Genomic DNA, 19,494 nt, shown 5'->3' on the forward strand with positions numbered 1-19,494 from the left:
CTCTCCTCCTCCTCCCTATGGCTGCGGGACACGGTGATATACCGTAGGAACCAGGCCTGCGGTAATAGGTGTATATGTGGGGGAAAGCATTTGTGACTGGACTTAAGGTTTAGACTGCTGGACCCCCAACTGCCCTCCTTACAATTGTTCCAAATATCAAGGCAGATGGAATCAAACACATGTTAAGCTCACTAATGGTAGCTGGGTAAAGTGCTCCTTTCATAATTACTGAAAAGATTTTGAAGGCTGTAAAGCAGTGGGGAAGGATATGTTCTTTGACCACTTATTTTTAAGATGCCCCCGAGATAATTCCACAAGTAGGACACGTTGTCCATGACTATCAGTGGAAGTGGCAATGCTGGAACGGAACTCAAACCCTTTTTAATAAGTTCTGGTCCATATCTAATAAAACAGATCTGGGATGTAACTGCAGGTGGAAACCTCATGTGGGAGCTTAAAAATGCAGATATTGTGATTCTTATGGTGGGGAAACTATTGTTGAGGGACCATTATGATGCCTTAGGTTTTAACTTTTATATTTTTCAAATTCTGTACTGCTTAGTGTGTAACTCTGAAGTTTCTTGTAGCCTGTTAATTTCTGCTCTCTCATGCTAGGTAGACATAACAAAGCCTCTCCAGGCCTGCTCTTCAAGGACACCCAGATGGTCCTAGGCCCAAAAAGTATAATCCAAAGAGCTTCTAAGGGGGGCAAGCAGAGGGGAAATTACATCATTGAACTGAAGCTTTAATTGGAGAATTAACCCTGATATGCAAATGAACCAAACCTATAAAAGTGTGAAGAACTCGTGACCTGTCGTCCATCTTGGGGTCCATCTTGGCAATAGCCTCTGGCCCCCAGGGGGTACCTTTGAAGGCCTTTCAAATAAATACCTACTTTTATTACCTTACTCCTGTCTAGTCTCTGTGTCTAGGAGGCCTCTTAAGGCATCAATTAGGCCCAGGAAGCAAGCTGTATTTTGACCAACCAATTGATGATGAAAATTAGGAAGGCTCCTTTGCCAATGGGACCTGGGCTTTAAAAGGGCATCATTAGATTTGTAGCCAATATGCTTATCGCAGGTTACCCCCATGTAGAGAAATGGCTGAGTGAACAGGGACATGTATACGTGCACAATCCAAGCTATATTAGTGAACTGTCCTTGACTAGGGAAAAAAGAGAGGAGCAATGCTGATGTGGCAAGCCAACAGGATGTTGCAGAGGGGGATGCTGACCATAGAAAGAGAAAAACTTATGTTAGTTAGTCGCGTGCATATTAATCTGTAACCAATCGCTTGCTATTAAAGGCTGCGTGAACAGTAGCTGTAATCCAATAGTATGGAGCTTGCTTATGTGTGCTTGAGGAATTAGAGTATAACTATGGGACTGACAATAGAATAAACGGAGTTCCATCATATCTCTATGAGAAGCGTGGTTCATCCCGGCAGATCTCTGGCTATTCCCCCAAACTGGTCAGGGATATGTTATGTAGGGTGTATTAGACCGTTGTTCTTTCTGTTACCAGAAGTTCAGGGAAATCAGTTAAGAATCAAGGTATATGATGATCTAATTAGAGAAAAGCGGTCAAATGATGCACCCATGGCTAGAGGGAGCAACGAAAAGTGGGGAAAAGATGAATGGCCACCTGAACGAATCATACAATACTACAGACCAGCCACTTGGAATCCTATTGAACTAATTTCAGGTGCCAGAGAACCCATTTATAATTTAAATTGGATAATTAGGTTACAAGCTGTCTTTGAAATAATAGTTAACCAGAAAGCTACAGCTCTTGACCTTCTTGCCGACCAATCTACTCAGATGAGAAATGCAATATTTCAACATCAGATAGTATTAGATTATCTATTAGCAGAAGAAGGGGGAGTGTGTGGAAAATTAAATTACTCGAGCTGCTGTTTGCAAATAGATGACAATGGAAAAGTGGTGAAACTAATAACAAAAGGAATAAGGTTAGCTCATTTACGAGTCCAAACATAGAAAGGATGGGAATGGGACATGTTCTCATGGTTACCTGGTAGACTATGGGTTAAACAAATACTTTTTTTCCTCTTATGTGCTGTAGCAACTCTAATCTTTTTGCCATGCATGATCCCTTGCTTAGTGCAACTTATTCAACATGTGATCAAAGGGATGCAGGTAGTAGTAGCCATGCCAACAGATCCAGAGATGGCTACAAAAGGACAGAAAATGATGTCACTGCAAATAATTGCAAAGCCAAAAAATACCCAAGAACAGAAAATTAAGTCAATGATAACTAAAGTTTGTAAAGACAATTATGTAAAAAAATAAAAGAGGAGGGATTGAAAGGAATGAGGGACTTGTCTTTACAAACAAGCTGTGGGCCTGCTGGAAGATAAAACTAGTACTGAGAGATAAAAGAAACAATGGGAAGGATTCCACTGATTGATGAATGGAAAGAAAGAGATTTGTCTTTACAAATAAACTATAGGTCTGCTGATAAATGAAATTGGATATTGAGAGATGAAATAAACACTGGGAAGAACCATAAATTCCATAAGAATTAAAATAAAGGGGGAGTTATGCATTTGAAGGGAGTCTTAGGTATTAGGCATTTTGGGAAGTCTGTACCTCTCGAGTACCTCAGCCAATGGGGAAAGAGAGAGGGAAATGTGGTTGGGAAATTAGGATAAATAGGAGGCTGTGCCCTCCAAAAATTTGAGAGACCCCAGGGGAAATGCCCCATGAGGACACAGAGGAGACATAGCAGAGTTAGCAACAAAATTATGCCTTCCTTAACATCCAGAGGGAATTCAACATTCTCAAAAACTGTTGTGGAAGACCTGAAGGGGAAGAAAGAGGTGAAAAGCTGGGGAAAATCATCCTCTCCTCTTCCCCCCACAGGCTGGGTGTGATTATTAATAAACTCCCAGAAGTAGCAGCCCAGACCAGGACAGGCAAACAATACCAAATACACATACCAAATGATCCTCATTGCCTTTGATGTTATAATTTCATAAATGAATGTTACACTGTACACTACCAGAGCAACCCTGATCCCTGTCCCTACTTTGACAAATATTGCCACGAGGAGTGCATACAGGAATATATACATGTCTAGGTGCCACACCCACATGAATAGACCAAGTGACATGATGGCCAGGGGGTTCTATATTCCAACACACGAATACCTCGATTAAAATTGTGACTCTAACTTCTCTCTCACGCCCCACATTGGACAGCAAAAATTTAAGTGTTTTACAGTGAGGAAAAGTATAAGGCTGAGCGAGCCCCTTCCCCCTCCCCTCCCCCACAACAGTGGAGGGAAGAAAAAACCCAAAACCAAAACTACGAGAGCTTAAAAAAGGATAGAGCCACAATTTTACTAAAATAAAATACCAATAAACACAACAATAAAAAAGAAAATTGTACAAAAGAGGGAATGGTTTAACCAACAAAAGCAAGGTGTCATGTGGCCCCCCTGGAACAAAAAAAATATGGCTGATGTTCCCGGGCTGCTCATGTGGCCCCACTGAAACAAAGACAAGATGGTGGGAGCTTATGGAGTGATTGCAATGGCAAATGAGGGGTGCTGCTGCTGCCTGGAGCAGCTCCAGAAGAGCAGCTCCAGGCCTGTAGTGGAGGTTTTCCTGCTCTGTCTCTGTGGCAGCGGCAGTGAGTGTCTCTCCCTGCTGGGTTCCGTTCGATACCAGGTTCCTGCACTGCCACTACCACTGGTCTGCCATGCTGGGGGTGTGTGTGTGGGGTTGGTTCTGCTACCTTGCTGCCTCTTCCTACCACCTCACTGGGCTCCTTTTTGGCTTAGCTGGACTCCCTCTTGGCTTGGCTGGACTCAGTTGAAATCAGTGCCATTGCTCCAGGTCACTTTGCCACACTGAAGTGGGGGGAAGAAACGGTCCCATGGTGAACTGAAAGCTGCACAGCCCTGGCTCCACTCGTCTCGGCTGCATCACAGAGCTGTCACTTCAGCACCATCCCCCGGGAGCGGTGCCACTGTCTCTGCTCAGCCCCTTGTCCTGCAAAAACATCCTGGAGGGATGGGAAATGGGGGAAAAATGGCGGGGCGTGGGGTGCTGGGGTCTGCAGGTCCTTTTGCTGGAGCAAGCCAAACAAAAATGGCCCCCCTTCCATTTCCGGCCATGGCATTTTCCCTGCCAAAAGCACGCTCATGGTATTGAATAAACAGCACTGAAAGCTCCACTCCCTCATCGAAGTATGCAGGACAGAGGAGGAGGAAGCAATAACGTACTACCCAATTTCAAAGGTGTGAGAACATACAGAACTGATTATACCCCCAGGTCGATTAAGAGACCACAGAGAGAGGAAATTAAAATAAGTCCCAAAAAACCTTCTACTGGCTGCTTAAAGTACTTGGAAAAGATGCAAGCAAATAGAGGGGCAGAGACCACATGTTCAGTTTTTGTAAAAGCCAAGACCCTTGGTGCAACATCTGATTAGGGTTTGCAAGGAAAGGAAACCCATGTGCTGCCAGGCACCTGGAGGAGTTTCCACCTCACAAGACAAAAAAAGATTTGTCAGCTGAACTTAAAACAAATTAATAGCCCAGGCAGACTTTTCCTAACATTACAGTTCAGCTGAACATTTCTTGGCAAATATCACTGACTGCCAGAAAGCCCCAAAATGGGTCACAGATATTTATTTAATAGAAGTGGCTGGGCACACAGAGAAACAAGAAATGGAAGTGCTCAGAGGCTTTGATTCATGTGCTGGTGGCTTTAAACTGACAGAGGGCAGGTTTAGATTAGATATTAGGAAGAAATTCTTTCCTGTGAGGGTGGTGAGGCACTGGCACAGGTTGCCCAAAGGAGCTGTGGCTGTCCCATCCCTGGGAGTGTTCAAGGCCAGGTTGGATGGGGCTTTGGGCATCCTGGTGTAGTGGAAAGGGCCCTTGCCCATGGCAGGAGGGTTGGAATGAGTTGATATTTAATGTCCCTTTCAAACCAAACCATTTGATGAGTTTATGATCACCATCTCAGAGATTCTCATTGCCCCTGTTCTGAATGTCACTGCTGCTACAGCATGATTTTTGAAGGAGATATCCCCTCATGCATCCAGCCAAGTGAAGAATACCTGCTTCTTAGTGCTACATTGGTGTTAAGGAGTATTTTTTATTTTACCCAATTTTTGGTAACAGTTTTGGCAACCCAGGTGGAACATACTCCTGGATTTCAATGGATCCAAGGGATCACAAGAGCTCCAGCCAGCACCAAGGGATTCTCGGGGAGAACCTTCAAGCCCCGGTCCAAAGAAAATGGGAGCAAGACCCCTGGTAAGATAAAGGCATTCTTTACTTTAAAGGTGTTAACTGTTAACCTGCCTGTAAGGCCCAGCAAAAGCTTTGCAGGGTTGGGTTTAAAAGTACCTAAGGTGGGAACAGGGAAGGGTTAGAGTCCCTTCTAGGAGCTCCTAAATGGTTGAAATGGGAAACAAAACCTCAAAAGGGGTATCACAGGTGTCACCGCTGGGATGTATCTTGAAACACTGGAAACAAATTTGGGATGATCCCCTTGCATGAGAAAAACTTATAAAATTTTGTAATCAGTGGTGGCCACTTTACATACCGGAAGATCAAGCAAAGTGGCCTAAGGATGGAACCTTACAGTATAATACCATATTGATATTAATGTTGTTTTGTTAAAGGGAGAATAAGTGGGATGAAGTTCTTTATGTGTACTTGTTTTTACACCCTAAGAAATCATCCAGAATGGCAAAAGGAATGCAGGACAACCCCACAAGATCCATTCATTTTAGCACTTGAAAAGGAGAAGAAAGGCAAAGGGTTGAAGAGATGTTCTGCGTGCAGAATAGGACAGAAGTGCTTAAACTTCGGGTGAGAAGAGGAGGAGGATTTAGAGCTGATGGTTGCTCCTCAGCAAAGAATGGGGCGGGAATGATCAATCACCGGGGAATATGTTTAGACGTATGAGGAGGTTGCGGGAAAGTGGACTGGAATGGAGAGAACATTTTAGGGGATCGTAGGATTTTAGTCCAATTGTGGGATGCACTAGAAGACAGAAAGGAGATGTTGGGGGAGATGCTGGGAAAGTTCTGATGGCTCCCTTCCAGCAGGTGGTCAGGAATCATGGTCCAGTAACAGTAAAAAACCCATTTTTAATAGTGGATTTAATGTCATGGAGAAAAGTGGAAGGAGGTTATAGGGAAGATCCAGTTAGAGTTGGTAAAGTATTTGAAACTATAATTAGGACTCAGGACCCCCTCATTCAGAAACAATTGGTTGAATATTTTAATAGTTGGTGGCTGAAGTATACTTTGGCAATTTGCATTGTAATAATTGGTGGCTGAAGTATATTTTGGCAATTTGTAAAGAAAGGGGACATTGGAAAAGGGAGTGTGTGGGAGACAGAGGAGTAGAAACTCCTGCAATTAAAGGAGGCTTTGATTTACAACCCTGGAAGAGACTAGGTCTGGCTTAATTGACAAAGATTTATAGATCTTAAGTAAAAGGATCGCAAGCCTATGTTCCTATAGTTATAAGTAAAAATGTACACTGGGTGTTCTGGTGGAGGGCTTTAAATATAATAGTTTGATTTTATATAGTTTAATAATTTAGATGGTATAACAGAGACATCTGTGTGTATGTGACATGAGAAGTTATTGGTCAAGACACAGCTGCATTGCAGTGAGAAGTGCCACAGGTGATAGGTCATAAATCCAAAACAAAGTGTCGTTTTAAGTGCCTATTGGATTAGAAAGTTATAAATTACAATGTAACTCTAAATCTTGTGACTATTTGCCATTATTCAGAGGTACTGTAAAATCTCACGCCTCGGCTGATGCGTTTGTTATTTTAAACAATAAATTCGTGTAATTGCATAGTCCCATCTCTGAAAGTTATTTCCTCTGACGAGTGAAACGCGGGAAATTCTACAAGTGTCCCCAAGCCAGGGGAAATCAGACATAAAAACCAAACCCAGGTCTTCAAGCCATCAAGCTCAAGACCTTAAGTGAAGATGAAGAATCCCCCTGAAGGGGACTGGGGGAACCATCCTCAGCTGAGCCTCTGCTTCCACTATTGCTGGGGAATGAAAAGGTAAATTTTTTTAATTGATACAGGAGAAACTTATTCAGTACTGAATATGTTGTCCTGGGTTGCAGTGTATTCTATTACCATCCCCATCAGCCGTTGAAATCAGGTGGGGCAGTGTTTCCTTGCCTCCTCCCCCCAGACTATCTTGCTGTTAATGGCCCATCATTGTCCTGCCGCATGACTCATAGATAACTCCCTCTGGACTATCATCTGTTAATGGGCCCAATCAACACCTGGCCTCATGACTCATTACCCCATTGTGAGATGCTCCACCCAGAGGGAGGAACCAAGCATCCCAGCGTGGATATAAGCTGAGGCTGAACGCCAGAGAGGGAACCTTTCCACTGGATTTCCAGAGGACAGCAGCTACACAGTCACCATTGGACCTTCTGAGGAGGAGCAGACCCTTCCTTTTCCTACAGGATTGCCACTTCGGGAGGACTGCAGCCACCATTCTACCAGACCACCACCACCACCCTGACTAACAGGGTGCCAGGTTGTATCTTAACTCTGTCAGTTTAACCCAGTGTTATCCGCTTCTATTGGGTTTTTTTTTGTTTTTCTTTCCCCCTCCTTTTATTTCCCTATTAAATTGTTATTCTGACTTGGTGTCTCCCACTAGTTTGTTTTCAAACTAGTACATATGTGCAGAAGAAAACTTAGCTCAGAACCTGTAAGCATTGTGGGTGTCACAGGGAGGAAACAGAACAGGCCTTTTTTACAACTATTATTATTTAAATTAAGAAAACACTGGAGGGGACACATCAATTTGTATATGCCTGAACATCCAATTCCCTTGTTGGGGAGGGATTTATTGGGAAAATTGGATGTTCGAATAACTTTCTGGGATGGGGAAATACAAATTCAAATACCAGAATCAAAAGCTATTGAGGCAAGGATTTTATGTTACAGGAATCGAAAGAGTTGTTGCAAAAAATCCCAGAGGAGGTAGAGAATTCTGTAAACGTGTTGGTATGGGCAACTGAGATGCTTGGATGATCAAAGCTGGCCAAACCAGTGAGAATTACTCTCAAACCTTCAGCCAGACCAGTAGAGCAAAAACAATATCTTATTAAGTGGGAGGCAAGGAAGGGGTTTGAAAAGCTTATAGAAAAATTTTTAGAATATGGGTTATTGAAAGGGTATGAGTCAGAATATAACATGCAGATATTACAAGTTAAAAAGCAAAATGGGGAATATAGATTAGTACAATATTTAAGGGCCATTAATAAAATGTACCTGATATTTATCTAGTAGTAGGTAATCCATACACACTCTTGACAGCACTGAAAGGGGGAATACAAATGGTTCACAGTGCTTGATCTTAAGGATGCCTTTTTCTGTAATACCTCTTGACCCAGATAGAAATTGTTTGCTTTTGAGTGGGAGAATCCAAACATTGGATGGAAGGTGCAGCTAACATGGACTGTGCTACCCCAGGGCTTCAAAACAGCCCCACTATATTTGACAATCAGTTGGCAAAAAAAAAACCAAAAAAAAAAACTGGAAAAAGAAAATCTTGACAGAACTTTACTACAATGTGTAGATGAGATTCTGCCAAGACTGAAAGGAAGTCCCTCAATACTACTGTAAATCTGTTAAATTTCTTGGGACAATCTGGATACAGGGTTGTTGGGGCCCTCCCCCTGCCATGTAGCCCTGGGAGAGGGGCCCTGGCACAGACACGGGGTTTCCCTGGCCCCTGGTCAGCCTCATTCCCCATTGGTTGTTTTGTGTTTCCCTGCGTGGGCAAGGACCCTCGGTCCCATGACTGTGAGAGTTCCTTGGCAGAGCTCCGGCCATGCGGCTGGAGAAATAAACATCTGTGAAAGATCTATCAAGAATCTGTCCATATATATTTCTTTCCACGGGACTCCTTGTTTGGATATGGAATAGCAAAACAAAAACAAGAAGAGGAATCCAAAGTTTCTAGGGTTTACTCACACATAGTCTCTTAGGGATCGGGGATCGTTCTGCCAGCAACTCTCCACCATTTGTTACAGCGGGAATACTGCAACACGATGCACCAAACAAGGAGTCCCGTGGAAAGAAATATATATGGACAGATTCTTGATAGATGTTTATTTCTCCAGCCGCATGGCCAGAGCTCTGCCGAGGAACTCTCACAGTCACGGGACCGAGGGTCCTTGCCCACGCAGGGAAACACAAAACAACCAATGGCAAACAAGGCTGACCAGGGGCCAGGGAAACCCCGTGTCTGTGCCAGGGCCCCTCTCCCAGGGCTACATGGTGGGGGGAGGGCCCCAACACAGGGTGTCAAAGAAAATGGCACAGGCAGAAAAGCAGTAATATATCTTGGTTTTGAGATCTTTCAGGAAGAAAGAAGCTTGAGAAGCAGGTGAAAAGAAGCCATTTGCCAGACTCCGGAGCCAAGGACTACAAGCCTTCTTAGGTATGGTCGGATGGTGTCAGTTATGGGGTACTGACAAAACCCTTCTATGGTCCTCCACCGAAAAATTACTTGGTACGGACTCCTGAGAGTCAGAGGGCCTTTCAAGCCCTAAAAGAGCCTTAATGCCAACCCTTGCATTGGGATTCCCACACAACTAAACCACTTGAGTTATTTGTGCATGAAAGGATGCACCTGGCACTAGGGGTACTGGCATAGCATTTGGGGCCATGGAAGAAGCCTGTCCAAACAATTGGACAATGTGAGTAAAGCATGACCCAGATGCTTGAGAGCAGTGGTAGCTGCAGAAAAGCACAAAAGCTCATATGTACCCCACATGGTAATAGCTGGTTTGGAACAAAAAGGAGGACATTGGATATTGCCAGCAGAATGCTGAAATACCAAGTTGCCCTACTGGATCAGGACAATGTTGAACTTAAGGTAACCACTGCTTTGAACCCAGCCATGTTTCTCCAAGCTTCAGAAGAAGCCCAGATACCTTTGTGCCATGACTGCCTGGTAACCACTGAACAAGTGCGTTCTGGCAGACTGGATCTCAAGAACGATCCCATCCGGGAGCCAGAACAGGATGTGCACACCAGTGGGAACAGCATGGTATTGTACTAGTTTGAAAACAAACCAGTGGGAGGCACCAAGTCAGAATAACAATTTAATAGGGAAATTAAAGAAAAGGAAAAAAAAAAAAAGAGAACACTGGTTCAAACTGACAGAGTCAGGATACAACCTGACACCCTGTTAGTCAGGGTGGTGGTAGCAGTCCGATAAAATGGTGCCTGCAGTCCTCCTGAAGTGGTGGATGTGGTTCTGTTGAAGCAGTGAACCTGTAGAAAGGGTCTGCTCTTTCTCAGAAGGTCGAGTGGTGGCTATGTAGCTCCTGTCCTCTGGAAATAGAGTGGAAAGGGTGTCTGTGGTGTTCAGAATCTCAGATTATATCCAGGATGGAATGCTTGGTTCCTCCCTCTGGGTGGAACATCTAATGATGAGTCATGAGGCCAGGCGTTGATGGGCTCATTAACAGAAGATAGTCGGGGGGGGGGGGGGGGGAGGAGGCAAGGAAACACTGCCCCACCTGGTTTTAACAGCTCATGAGGATGGTAATAGAATACACTGCAACCCAGGACAGGTATGAAATGGAAAATGGGCAGCTGGGTATGCAGTGGGAAGAGTGACCCAGGTAATAGAAGCCCAGGCTTTACCTTTTAACACATCAGCACAAAAAGCAGAATTAATGACCTTACACTGAGTGCTAGAAATCACTGAAGGAAAAAGAGTAAACATATGGACTGATTTAAATAATGTTTTTGGAATAATACACTCTCATGAAACCATATGGAAGGAAAGGGGATTGTTATTGGCACAAAGGTCTCCTATTAAGTACAAAGAAGAAATTTACTACAGAGTGTGCAAAAGTGCCCTTGGTGCCCTTGTAAAGCCCATCCATTTGGAGACTCCCCAGTTAATACAGGGAATCAGTTGCTGACAAACAGCTGAAGACGTCGCTGAAAAAGGTATCCTTGCACCAATACCGAACAAAAAGTTGAATGCCCTGGAACAAAAACCAAATTATAGTAATCAGGACAGGCAGTTAGCCCCATCATTAGAAGGTGATTGGTAACCTCATGCAGGCAGGTAATTGTACCTCCACAATTAATGTATAAGATAATGAAACTAAAACATCAGGAAACACATTAGGAAATAGAGAATATGGTAACTAGTTTACAAAGGAATATAGTAAGCACAAAGATGACAGAAATTCATAGATCAGTTGTTGCAAAATATGTGATTTGTTTCTCATAATAATCTCAAGGAAGGAAGAAGGCCACCTCCAGGGCTAGTAAAACAGGGGAATTCACCAGGGGTGAATTGGCAAACTGATTTTGCAGAACTGCCCAGGAAGAATGGGGACTGGAACATTTTAGTATTTTGGTACTTTTTCTAGATGGCCAGAAGCTTTTCCATGTCACACCAACAAGGCAAGGGAAGTGTCAAAAGTTTTGCTAAAATTAATATTTATTAGCACTGGGACTAACTCTTTCAAGTCTTAAAAGGTGCATGGTTATCAACAGATAACTGGGGCACGTACATCCTTTCCAACCAGAGGATATGGTGTGCATCAGAACCTGGAACTTTGGATCAATCCAGGAGAAGTGGAAGGGACCATATCAAGTCCTCCTGGTAACCTACACTGCACTCAAGGCAGAAGGACTCAAGCACTGGGTTCATCACACACAGGTAAAACCAGCAACCACACATCAAACACAGCAGAAACAAGACTGACTGTGTAGGTTTTATATATATATATATCCTATTGTTTTAGGTAAAGAATATAATTTTCTAAGAGGATACTATTTATTGGATCTAGATGATGATGATAAATAATTATGCATTTATAATAATAATAGAAACTATATTCTTATCTCCTGGGAGGGGGAATGTGGTCTTCAAGTTAGTGCAAGATTTTGGCAGATCACAGAATGTAACTTCTTTAACAGCTCGTTTGCTAACACCAACTGCTGGAGTGAAAGCTCCTCTGGACTCAGGCCCAGAGGGAAGCCAAAGCACATGGGTTGAATTAAAACCTTTGGACAAGCTGAGATACATGAAGCCACACCAAAGTGAAATAGAAATATAGATTTTTAACTTTTAGTAGAAATATATGCTATGTGCCTTAAACATTAAAAAGCTGTAGCAGAGATCTTAAACAGTTCTTGCTGCAGCAGTGTTACCTTTTCACAGAATTCTTTACTTTAGACAAAATAGAATTATACTGTTCACATTTTTTAGATAGTGTTCACATAAACAATAAGAACTGATAGAAACTGTATACGTAAATCTGTGTAATACCTATGTAACACTCGTGTACGACTGTTAGACCAGGATAGGTTAAGAAAAGAAAAACTAGAATCATGTGTTAATCTTATTGGTCAATTAACAAATATAATCCACACTTCTGTAAGAAAACATATAGAGTCTAGAGTCTAGAAAATAGAGTATATAAAGTATAGAGTATATGGAGCATATAGAGCATATAGAAGAAGCTGTTTTTGCCTGCTGTTGCTGTTGCTGCTTGCCTTTATCATGTAACCCCCTTCGAACTCTGCCTTCAAGAAAGCTATGAGACTATGAAATAAAGAATTTAGCAAAACAGCAGCCTCCTCTGCTCTTTTACCCTTGTCCGAGAAGGAAGGGTACCCCGTCAAAAGCTCAACAACCAACCTCTGCAGAAAATCCAGTTCTGTGGGGAGCTTTAGTCAGCAATTTGACAAAAATCTGGGAACACATGTGGGAAGGATACAGAAACTATAGTGGGATGGATATAAGAATCCATCTTTACTCCTCAAATATCTACCTTTAGCAACAGACTAGCTATACACAATTTGACTCTGCAAATGGAAATTTTAGCAAATGCAACTCAATTGGGGTTTACTAAAATAAACAAACAATTGCAAGCCATGACTAAAATGACCTTACAAAACAGATTGGCTTCAGACCTATTGCTGTTGCATGAACATGGAGTATGTGGATACTTGAATTTAAACAATACTTGTGTGCACATTCTGAATGTGACTGCTAAATTGGATGATCACGTAGAAAGGATAAAATCGGTTGCTGCACCTAGCAGAGAATTAAGGGCAGGATTAGAAAGCAACTGGTTAAATAAAATATTTAAAGGATTTGGATTTTCTCTGAGTGGTTGGTTGGCCTCACTTTTGCAAAGTATAATTGTGATCATAGTAATAATTGTGATTATGATACATGCTTTAAGCTGCATAAAAAACATGATTGCTAATGCAACGTGAGGAACTTATATGATGTTAGTAAAAAAGCAAACTGAGGCTTATGAAGGCTTGAAGGGAAGACAAGCTTCACAAGTCTCAAAGGGGAGGGATGTTACTAGATGATAAATTGTCTACACCTGGTGAGAGAACACAATGCTTATTCTTCAAAAACCACTGGCCTATGGAACTGCACAATGCCCATTGTGTAAGAAAGAGAACTGGAAGTTCACCTGTTGTGGTGACCCAGCTCACTGCGGGGCTGGGGCAGCGTGATGCCAATCAATCCCAGCCCATCCCCTGGATCGAGTTTCCCGAAGAGGCAGACTCAGAGGGTGGGTCGAGGGGTGGCTCAGAAGCCTAAGCCGCACCCCCCCGGGCTGTGCCCAGATACAAGCCACCTACCCTGGTTCGGGAAAATTCTCGGTTACTTGGTTGTTCATTGGTTCTTTGTTATAACTCCCGCCTCTCCATTTCCCCCAGTGGTTCTTGTTAAATTGTATCCTCCCCCTGGCTTGTAACTCATTGGTTGTTTTCCCCTTTCCCCACGGTTTTCAAACTCCCTATAAAACTGAGGACAAGCCTCCAGGGAGGATCCCATTGCATTCCATCCCTTCCGAGCCTGTTTGGGTTGTGAAACTTCTAACAATAAACCTGTTAGGAGCCAGACCATAGCAGCCTCTCTCTTCCTTTGTCTCCGAGCTAATGTGAGCTGGTCCCATCGGCTCCTGCCGTGTTTCTCTCTGCAAAGAAGCCAGCTAGCTAGCTCAGCCGGCAGCTCTTTTCCTGATGCTGAAGTCGCTTCAGCGACACACAGAAGAACGCAGTTGGACTCTCTCTGACCTGGGGCATGCCAGAGCTTGTGCCACGAGCAGCAAGAACTGCATTATTCACCAGCCCCAGTGTTCTGCCAGCTTTACCAGGTCAGTTATAATATTGGGGTCCCTGACCACTAAGAATGCATGCATAAAGGGGAGGCCAAATATGTTAACGATTTTGGGGAAATGATTATCATATGTATGTTTATTCTGGGACAATCGATGAATATGTATGTAAAATACAGAAACTTTCCTGTACTCAGCATGCACGATTTTTGGAGGCGATATCCCCTCATGCATCTGGCAAAGTAAAGAATGCCTGCTTCTTAATGCTAAATTGGTGTTAAGGAGTTTGGGTTTTTTTACCGAAGTTTTGGTAATACAGGCAGCAGAAGAGCAACATAATCCTTGGCCATTGATTCACACAAACTGCTTAGATAACCCACTTGAATATGTTGTATTAATGTATTGATGACATACCATCATTCTGCACCCTTTGCTTGACAGGGTGTCTTAGGTTATAATGTAAGATGTAACCAAAAGTATGTATTCTATCACCATCTGTTGAAACCAGGTGGGTTCTTTATCTCTTCCATGACACATTCCTGATAACTCCCTCCAGAGGGATATCTTCTGTTAATGGGCCATCTAGCCTCACTGCATGACTCATAAAATTACATCATCCCATTGTGAGATGCTCTGCCCAGGGGGAGGAACCAAGCATTCCTACCTGGATATAATCTGAGGTTTGGAACACCACAGCCAGCCTTTACCTACTGGATTCCCAGAGGACAAGAGCTACATAGCCACCACTGGACCTTCAGAGGACGAGCAGACCCTTCTACAGGATCACTGCTTCAACAGAACTAAATCTATCACTTCAAGAGGACTGCAGCTACCATTTAATCAGACTGCTACCACCACCCTGCCTGACAAGGTGTCAGGACGTACCCTGACTCTCAGTTTAAGCCAGTGTTTCTGTATTATTGTCTTTATCTTAATTTTCCTATTAAATTGTAGTTCTGATTTCGAGTCTTTCACTGGTTTGCTTTCAAACTAGTAGACAGGGTAATGCCTGGCAGAGGAGCAAAACAAGCTGGCTCTTAAATAGCCCTCAAATGTATAAATGGGAACTCCAAAAGAGCTTCCATATATTACCATAGCTTTAAGTTCAGAAACAAAAAATAAATAGCAGTAGAGAAACCATGATTAGCAGAGGAAATACTGTAAGTGTAGCTGAGTGTCAATCAAGATTATAACATACAGATAGATTTACAGCCTCTGGCCATATAAATTTCATGCCTAGTAACATGCCTATGCTGGCAATTTCTTTGCATGAACATTAGGATGATGCCCAATGCATTTTGTCTGCCATACAACATCAGGGCTTGCAAAACAGTCTAAAATATTTGCCTATGCACAAAGATGTGATAGCATAAGATTTTTCACTTAGCTAAAGTTTATGTTGTTATTCTTCTGTGGGTACACATCCTTTAATGTCTGTTAAACTAGATACTGGCTGAAGATTAAATTTGTGAATAAGATGAAAGATTTGAAAATTTTACTTTTCAAATGTGCAATCCCAGAGACTGTAAGAAAAGGCCAGTACTGACAAATGTGCACTCAGAAGTATACCAAGATGTATTGAGTCTGACTGAGTTGGGAGTTCATTTTCCCATAGCAGCCCTCACAGTGCTGTGCTTTGCATTGGCAGCTGGAAAGGTAGCAATAACACACCAGTGTTTTGGCTAGTGCTGAGCAGCGCTGTCACAGCATCAGTGCTGTCTCTCAACATTCCCCTCCCTGCCCTCCATCAAGGGGCCAGGAGTGGGCAAGATCCTGGGAGGGGAAACAACTAGGCCAGCTGACCCAAACTGACCAAAGGGATATTCCATACCATATGATATCAGCTCAGATGTAAAAGCTAAGGGAGGGAGGAAGGACAGGGAGGACATTTGTTATTTACAATGTTTGCCTTCCAGAACCACTGCTATGCATGCTGAAGGCCTTCCTGGGAAGTGGCTGAACAACGCTTGCCAATGGGAAGTGGAGATTAATTTTTTTCCCTTTTGCTTATGTGCGGGCATTTTTTTTTTTTTTTTTTTTTTTTTCGCTTTAGTAAACTGCCTTACCTCAATCTACTAACTGTTTTCCATCTTATTTTCTATCCCCTGTCCCACTGGGGAGTGATAGAGTGGCTTGGTGGGCACCTGGTGTCCAGTCAAGGTCAACTCCCTACAGTCCTTTTTGGCACCCAATGTGGAGCCTGAATCCATAACCCTAAGAGTCTTATGATCTACCGACTGAGCTATCTGTCAGAATTTTAATGGTAATCCTTAAATATATGATTCACAGAGGCGAAGGGTAGAATGTATTGGGTTTGCATGGTCAAGCCTTGGTAGCAAGGGGGCTACAGGGGTGGCTTCTGTGAGAAGCTGCTAGAAGCTTCCACCATGTTTGGCAGAGCCGATCCTTGATGGCTCTGAAGATGGACATGCCTCTGGCCAAGGCTTGGCCAATTAGAAATGGTGGTAATGCCTCTGTGATAACATATTTAAGGAGAAAGAAAAAAAGTTATTGTGCAGTTGTAATTGTGGACAGAGAAGAGCAGAGTGAGAATACATGAATATGTGAGAGGAACAACTATGCAGACACCAAGATCAGTGAAGAAGGAGGGGGAGGAGGTGGTCCAGGCACCAGAGCTGAGATTGCCCTGCAGCCTGTAGTGAAGACCATGGTGAAGCTGTGACCCTGTGGGAGGCCCATGGAGAAAGGAATCCCCGCTGGAGCAGCCTGTCCTTGAAGGACTGCACCCCGTAGAAGAGTGGGTTGATGCTGGCTGGATGCCAGGCACCCACCAAAGCTGCTCTCTGTCACTCCCTGCCACAGCTGGACAGGGGAGAGAAAATATAACAAAGGGTTCATAAGTTGAGATGAGAACCAGGAGAGATCATTCACCAAATGTCATAGGCAAAACAGGCTAGAATTGGAGATATTAATTGAATTTATTGCCAACAAAATCAGAGCAGGATAATGAGGAGTAAAATAAAACCTTCAGAACACCTTCCCCCCACCCCTCCCTCCTTCCCAGCACTACCTCCTACCCCAGTGGCACAGGGAGACAGGGAATGGGGGTTATGGTCAGTTCATCACCGGTAGCTTCTCCCACTGCTCAGGGAGAGGAGTCCTTCCCCTGCTCCACTGTGAGGTCCTTCCCATGGGAGACCATTCTCTGTGAACTTCTCCAATGTGAGTCCATCTCACGAACAACAGCTCTCTGTGAAGTGCTGCAACGTGAGTCCATCTCACGGGCAACAATACCCCTCAAACTGCTGCAGGGTGCAGTCCTTCAAGAACAGACTGCTCCAGCGGAGTCTCCTCTCTCCACGGGCCTCCCATGGGGTCACAGCCTCTTCTCAGGCATCCACCTACTCTGGCGTGGGTCTCCTCCATGGGCTGCAGGGGGACAGCTACTTCACCATGGTCTTCACCACAGGCTGCAGGGAAATCTCAGCTCTGGTGCCTGGAGCATCTCCTCCCCCTCCTTCTCCACTGACCTTGGTGTCTGCAGAGTTGTTCCTCTCACGTATTCTCACTCTGCTCTTCTCTGGCCTCAATTGTAACTGCACAGTAACTTATTTTCTTTCTTCTTAAATATGTTATCACAGAGGGGTTACCACCATTTCTAATTGGCCCAGCCTTGACCAGCGGCACATCTGTCTTTGGAGCTGCCAGGGATTGACTCTGCCAGACATGGAGGAAGCTTCTAGAAGCTTCTCACAGAAGTCACCCCTGTAGCCCTCCTGCTACCAAAACCAGGCCATGCAAACCCAATAAAATGCTAAGCTCACTTACCAGCACCGTTTTACCCTTCATGGTTATCTGATGCTGGTCTGTCCAATTTTCTAAGGTGCAGATGGAATATGGGAATAATTACTGCTTGTATTTTAAAGAAATAAAGAGAGAAAGAATAAAGATACACACAGACAATTCTTAGATTATGACCTGTTGGGGATCAAATGAAGTTTACATATGAAATATCAGAAATTAATTGTGTAGGTTTAATTGTAACTTGCTTACAGCTTGGCATGAGTGGGCCCTGCTCAAAGCTTAGCATCAGTGAACTTTAAATGAGCTCTATTAGCATGGATGGCTAAACAGGGGAGGAAACAGAGAAAGACTGAATACCTTCAGATAAGGGTTGAGACCCTGAAGAGCCCCAAGGCTGGCCCAAGATGGAAGATAAGAGCAGTTAATGGCCTGCCTATGTGGACATGGGGAAAGAATTCAGTGATGTGTTAGAAGACCCCAGACCATAAATCATCATTGGACCAAGAGATGCATGCAGGGTGTGTGAAGATCAGGTGCACAGACTGTAAGGGTATAAAGGTCCAGGAATTTCTTTGTTCAGGGTCCCTCTCTGGAGACACCCAGCTCGAGCTGAAATAAACTAACTCTGCCTCAGAAGCCAGGCTCTGACCTCTTCTTTAGCAGACCAGTTTACTAGCTGGTGGCATGGGTCATCATAATCAGTCATTCAGTAACAAGCTTAGCTTGTTTTCATTAAAAAAAAAAAAACCAACAACACCAAAACCCCAGACCTAAGTTCCAAGTAGTAATTAGAAGGAAATTAGAAGGAGAAAAAATAAATAAGAAAATTAGTGTCAAAAATACATTGCAGGAATCTTTGTCAATTTATATCAGTTATATTTTGGAATAAATGTCAGACCTTTTTAATAAGCACCCATACCGGTATTTTTTTTGCAAAATCCACATAGGGAGCTTTTAAAGCTGTATAAACTATAAAAATACTGAAAGCAAGAAAGTGAGAGACACCTACTGAGATGTTGGAACAAATGTCAGAGGAAGAGAATTTAACCAAACCTGTATCAGCATTCAGTTCATCTAGCAGCCCTCTAGTTCTCCAGGTAGATCCTGAGTCTTGATTTCCTAAAGAATTATTGTGCTCTTGAACTACTGCAGCTGCCAACAGATTGTCCACATTTACCACTTCTGGGTCTGAGTTTGTGTCTGATATATCATAGTGAGCTATAACTGGAGGTCCATCTGCAGAAGGAGAGAAAAGCAACACAGATTAGAAGTCAGCATACTGTGAAAACCCTGTCTAAAAGTACAAAGTACAATAATTTAAGGATTAATACAATCTCTGACATGAAGCTTATAGTTATAGTTTATAGTGATACATTATATGAATCATTAAACTTCAGTTAATTAACATAGTCTGAGACTACAGAGGCATTTTAACCTTTGCATACACAGAAAACAAATGTAAGAAAAACATATTTATGAAATTATTGGTTATTTGTGTATTATCTTTTACATTAACACATCAACATCTCCATATCTGATGACATTATATTTACAATCTTAAAAGGATAAAC

The 19,494-nt window shown here is 43.1% G+C and overlaps 1 protein-coding gene across 2 annotated transcripts in view; it reads right to left on the reverse strand.

Moving 5' to 3' along the window:
- The window catches only part of LOC309584572 (protein ARK2N-like), a 102,931-nt gene that overhangs the window by 40,563 nt on the left and 42,874 nt on the right, over positions 1-19,494 (reverse strand). For both annotated transcript variants that reach the window (XM_082300659.1, XM_082300658.1), the window contains exon 3: positions 18,977-19,159. In XM_082300659.1, the coding sequence (XP_082156785.1) occupies positions 18,977-19,159 (183 nt within the window). The remainder of the gene's footprint in view (positions 1-18,976; positions 19,160-19,494) is intronic.

This window comes from Coloeus monedula (assembly GCF_965178545.1).
Source record: "Coloeus monedula genome assembly, chromosome: W".
NCBI lineage: Eukaryota > Metazoa > Chordata > Aves > Passeriformes > Corvidae > Coloeus > Coloeus monedula.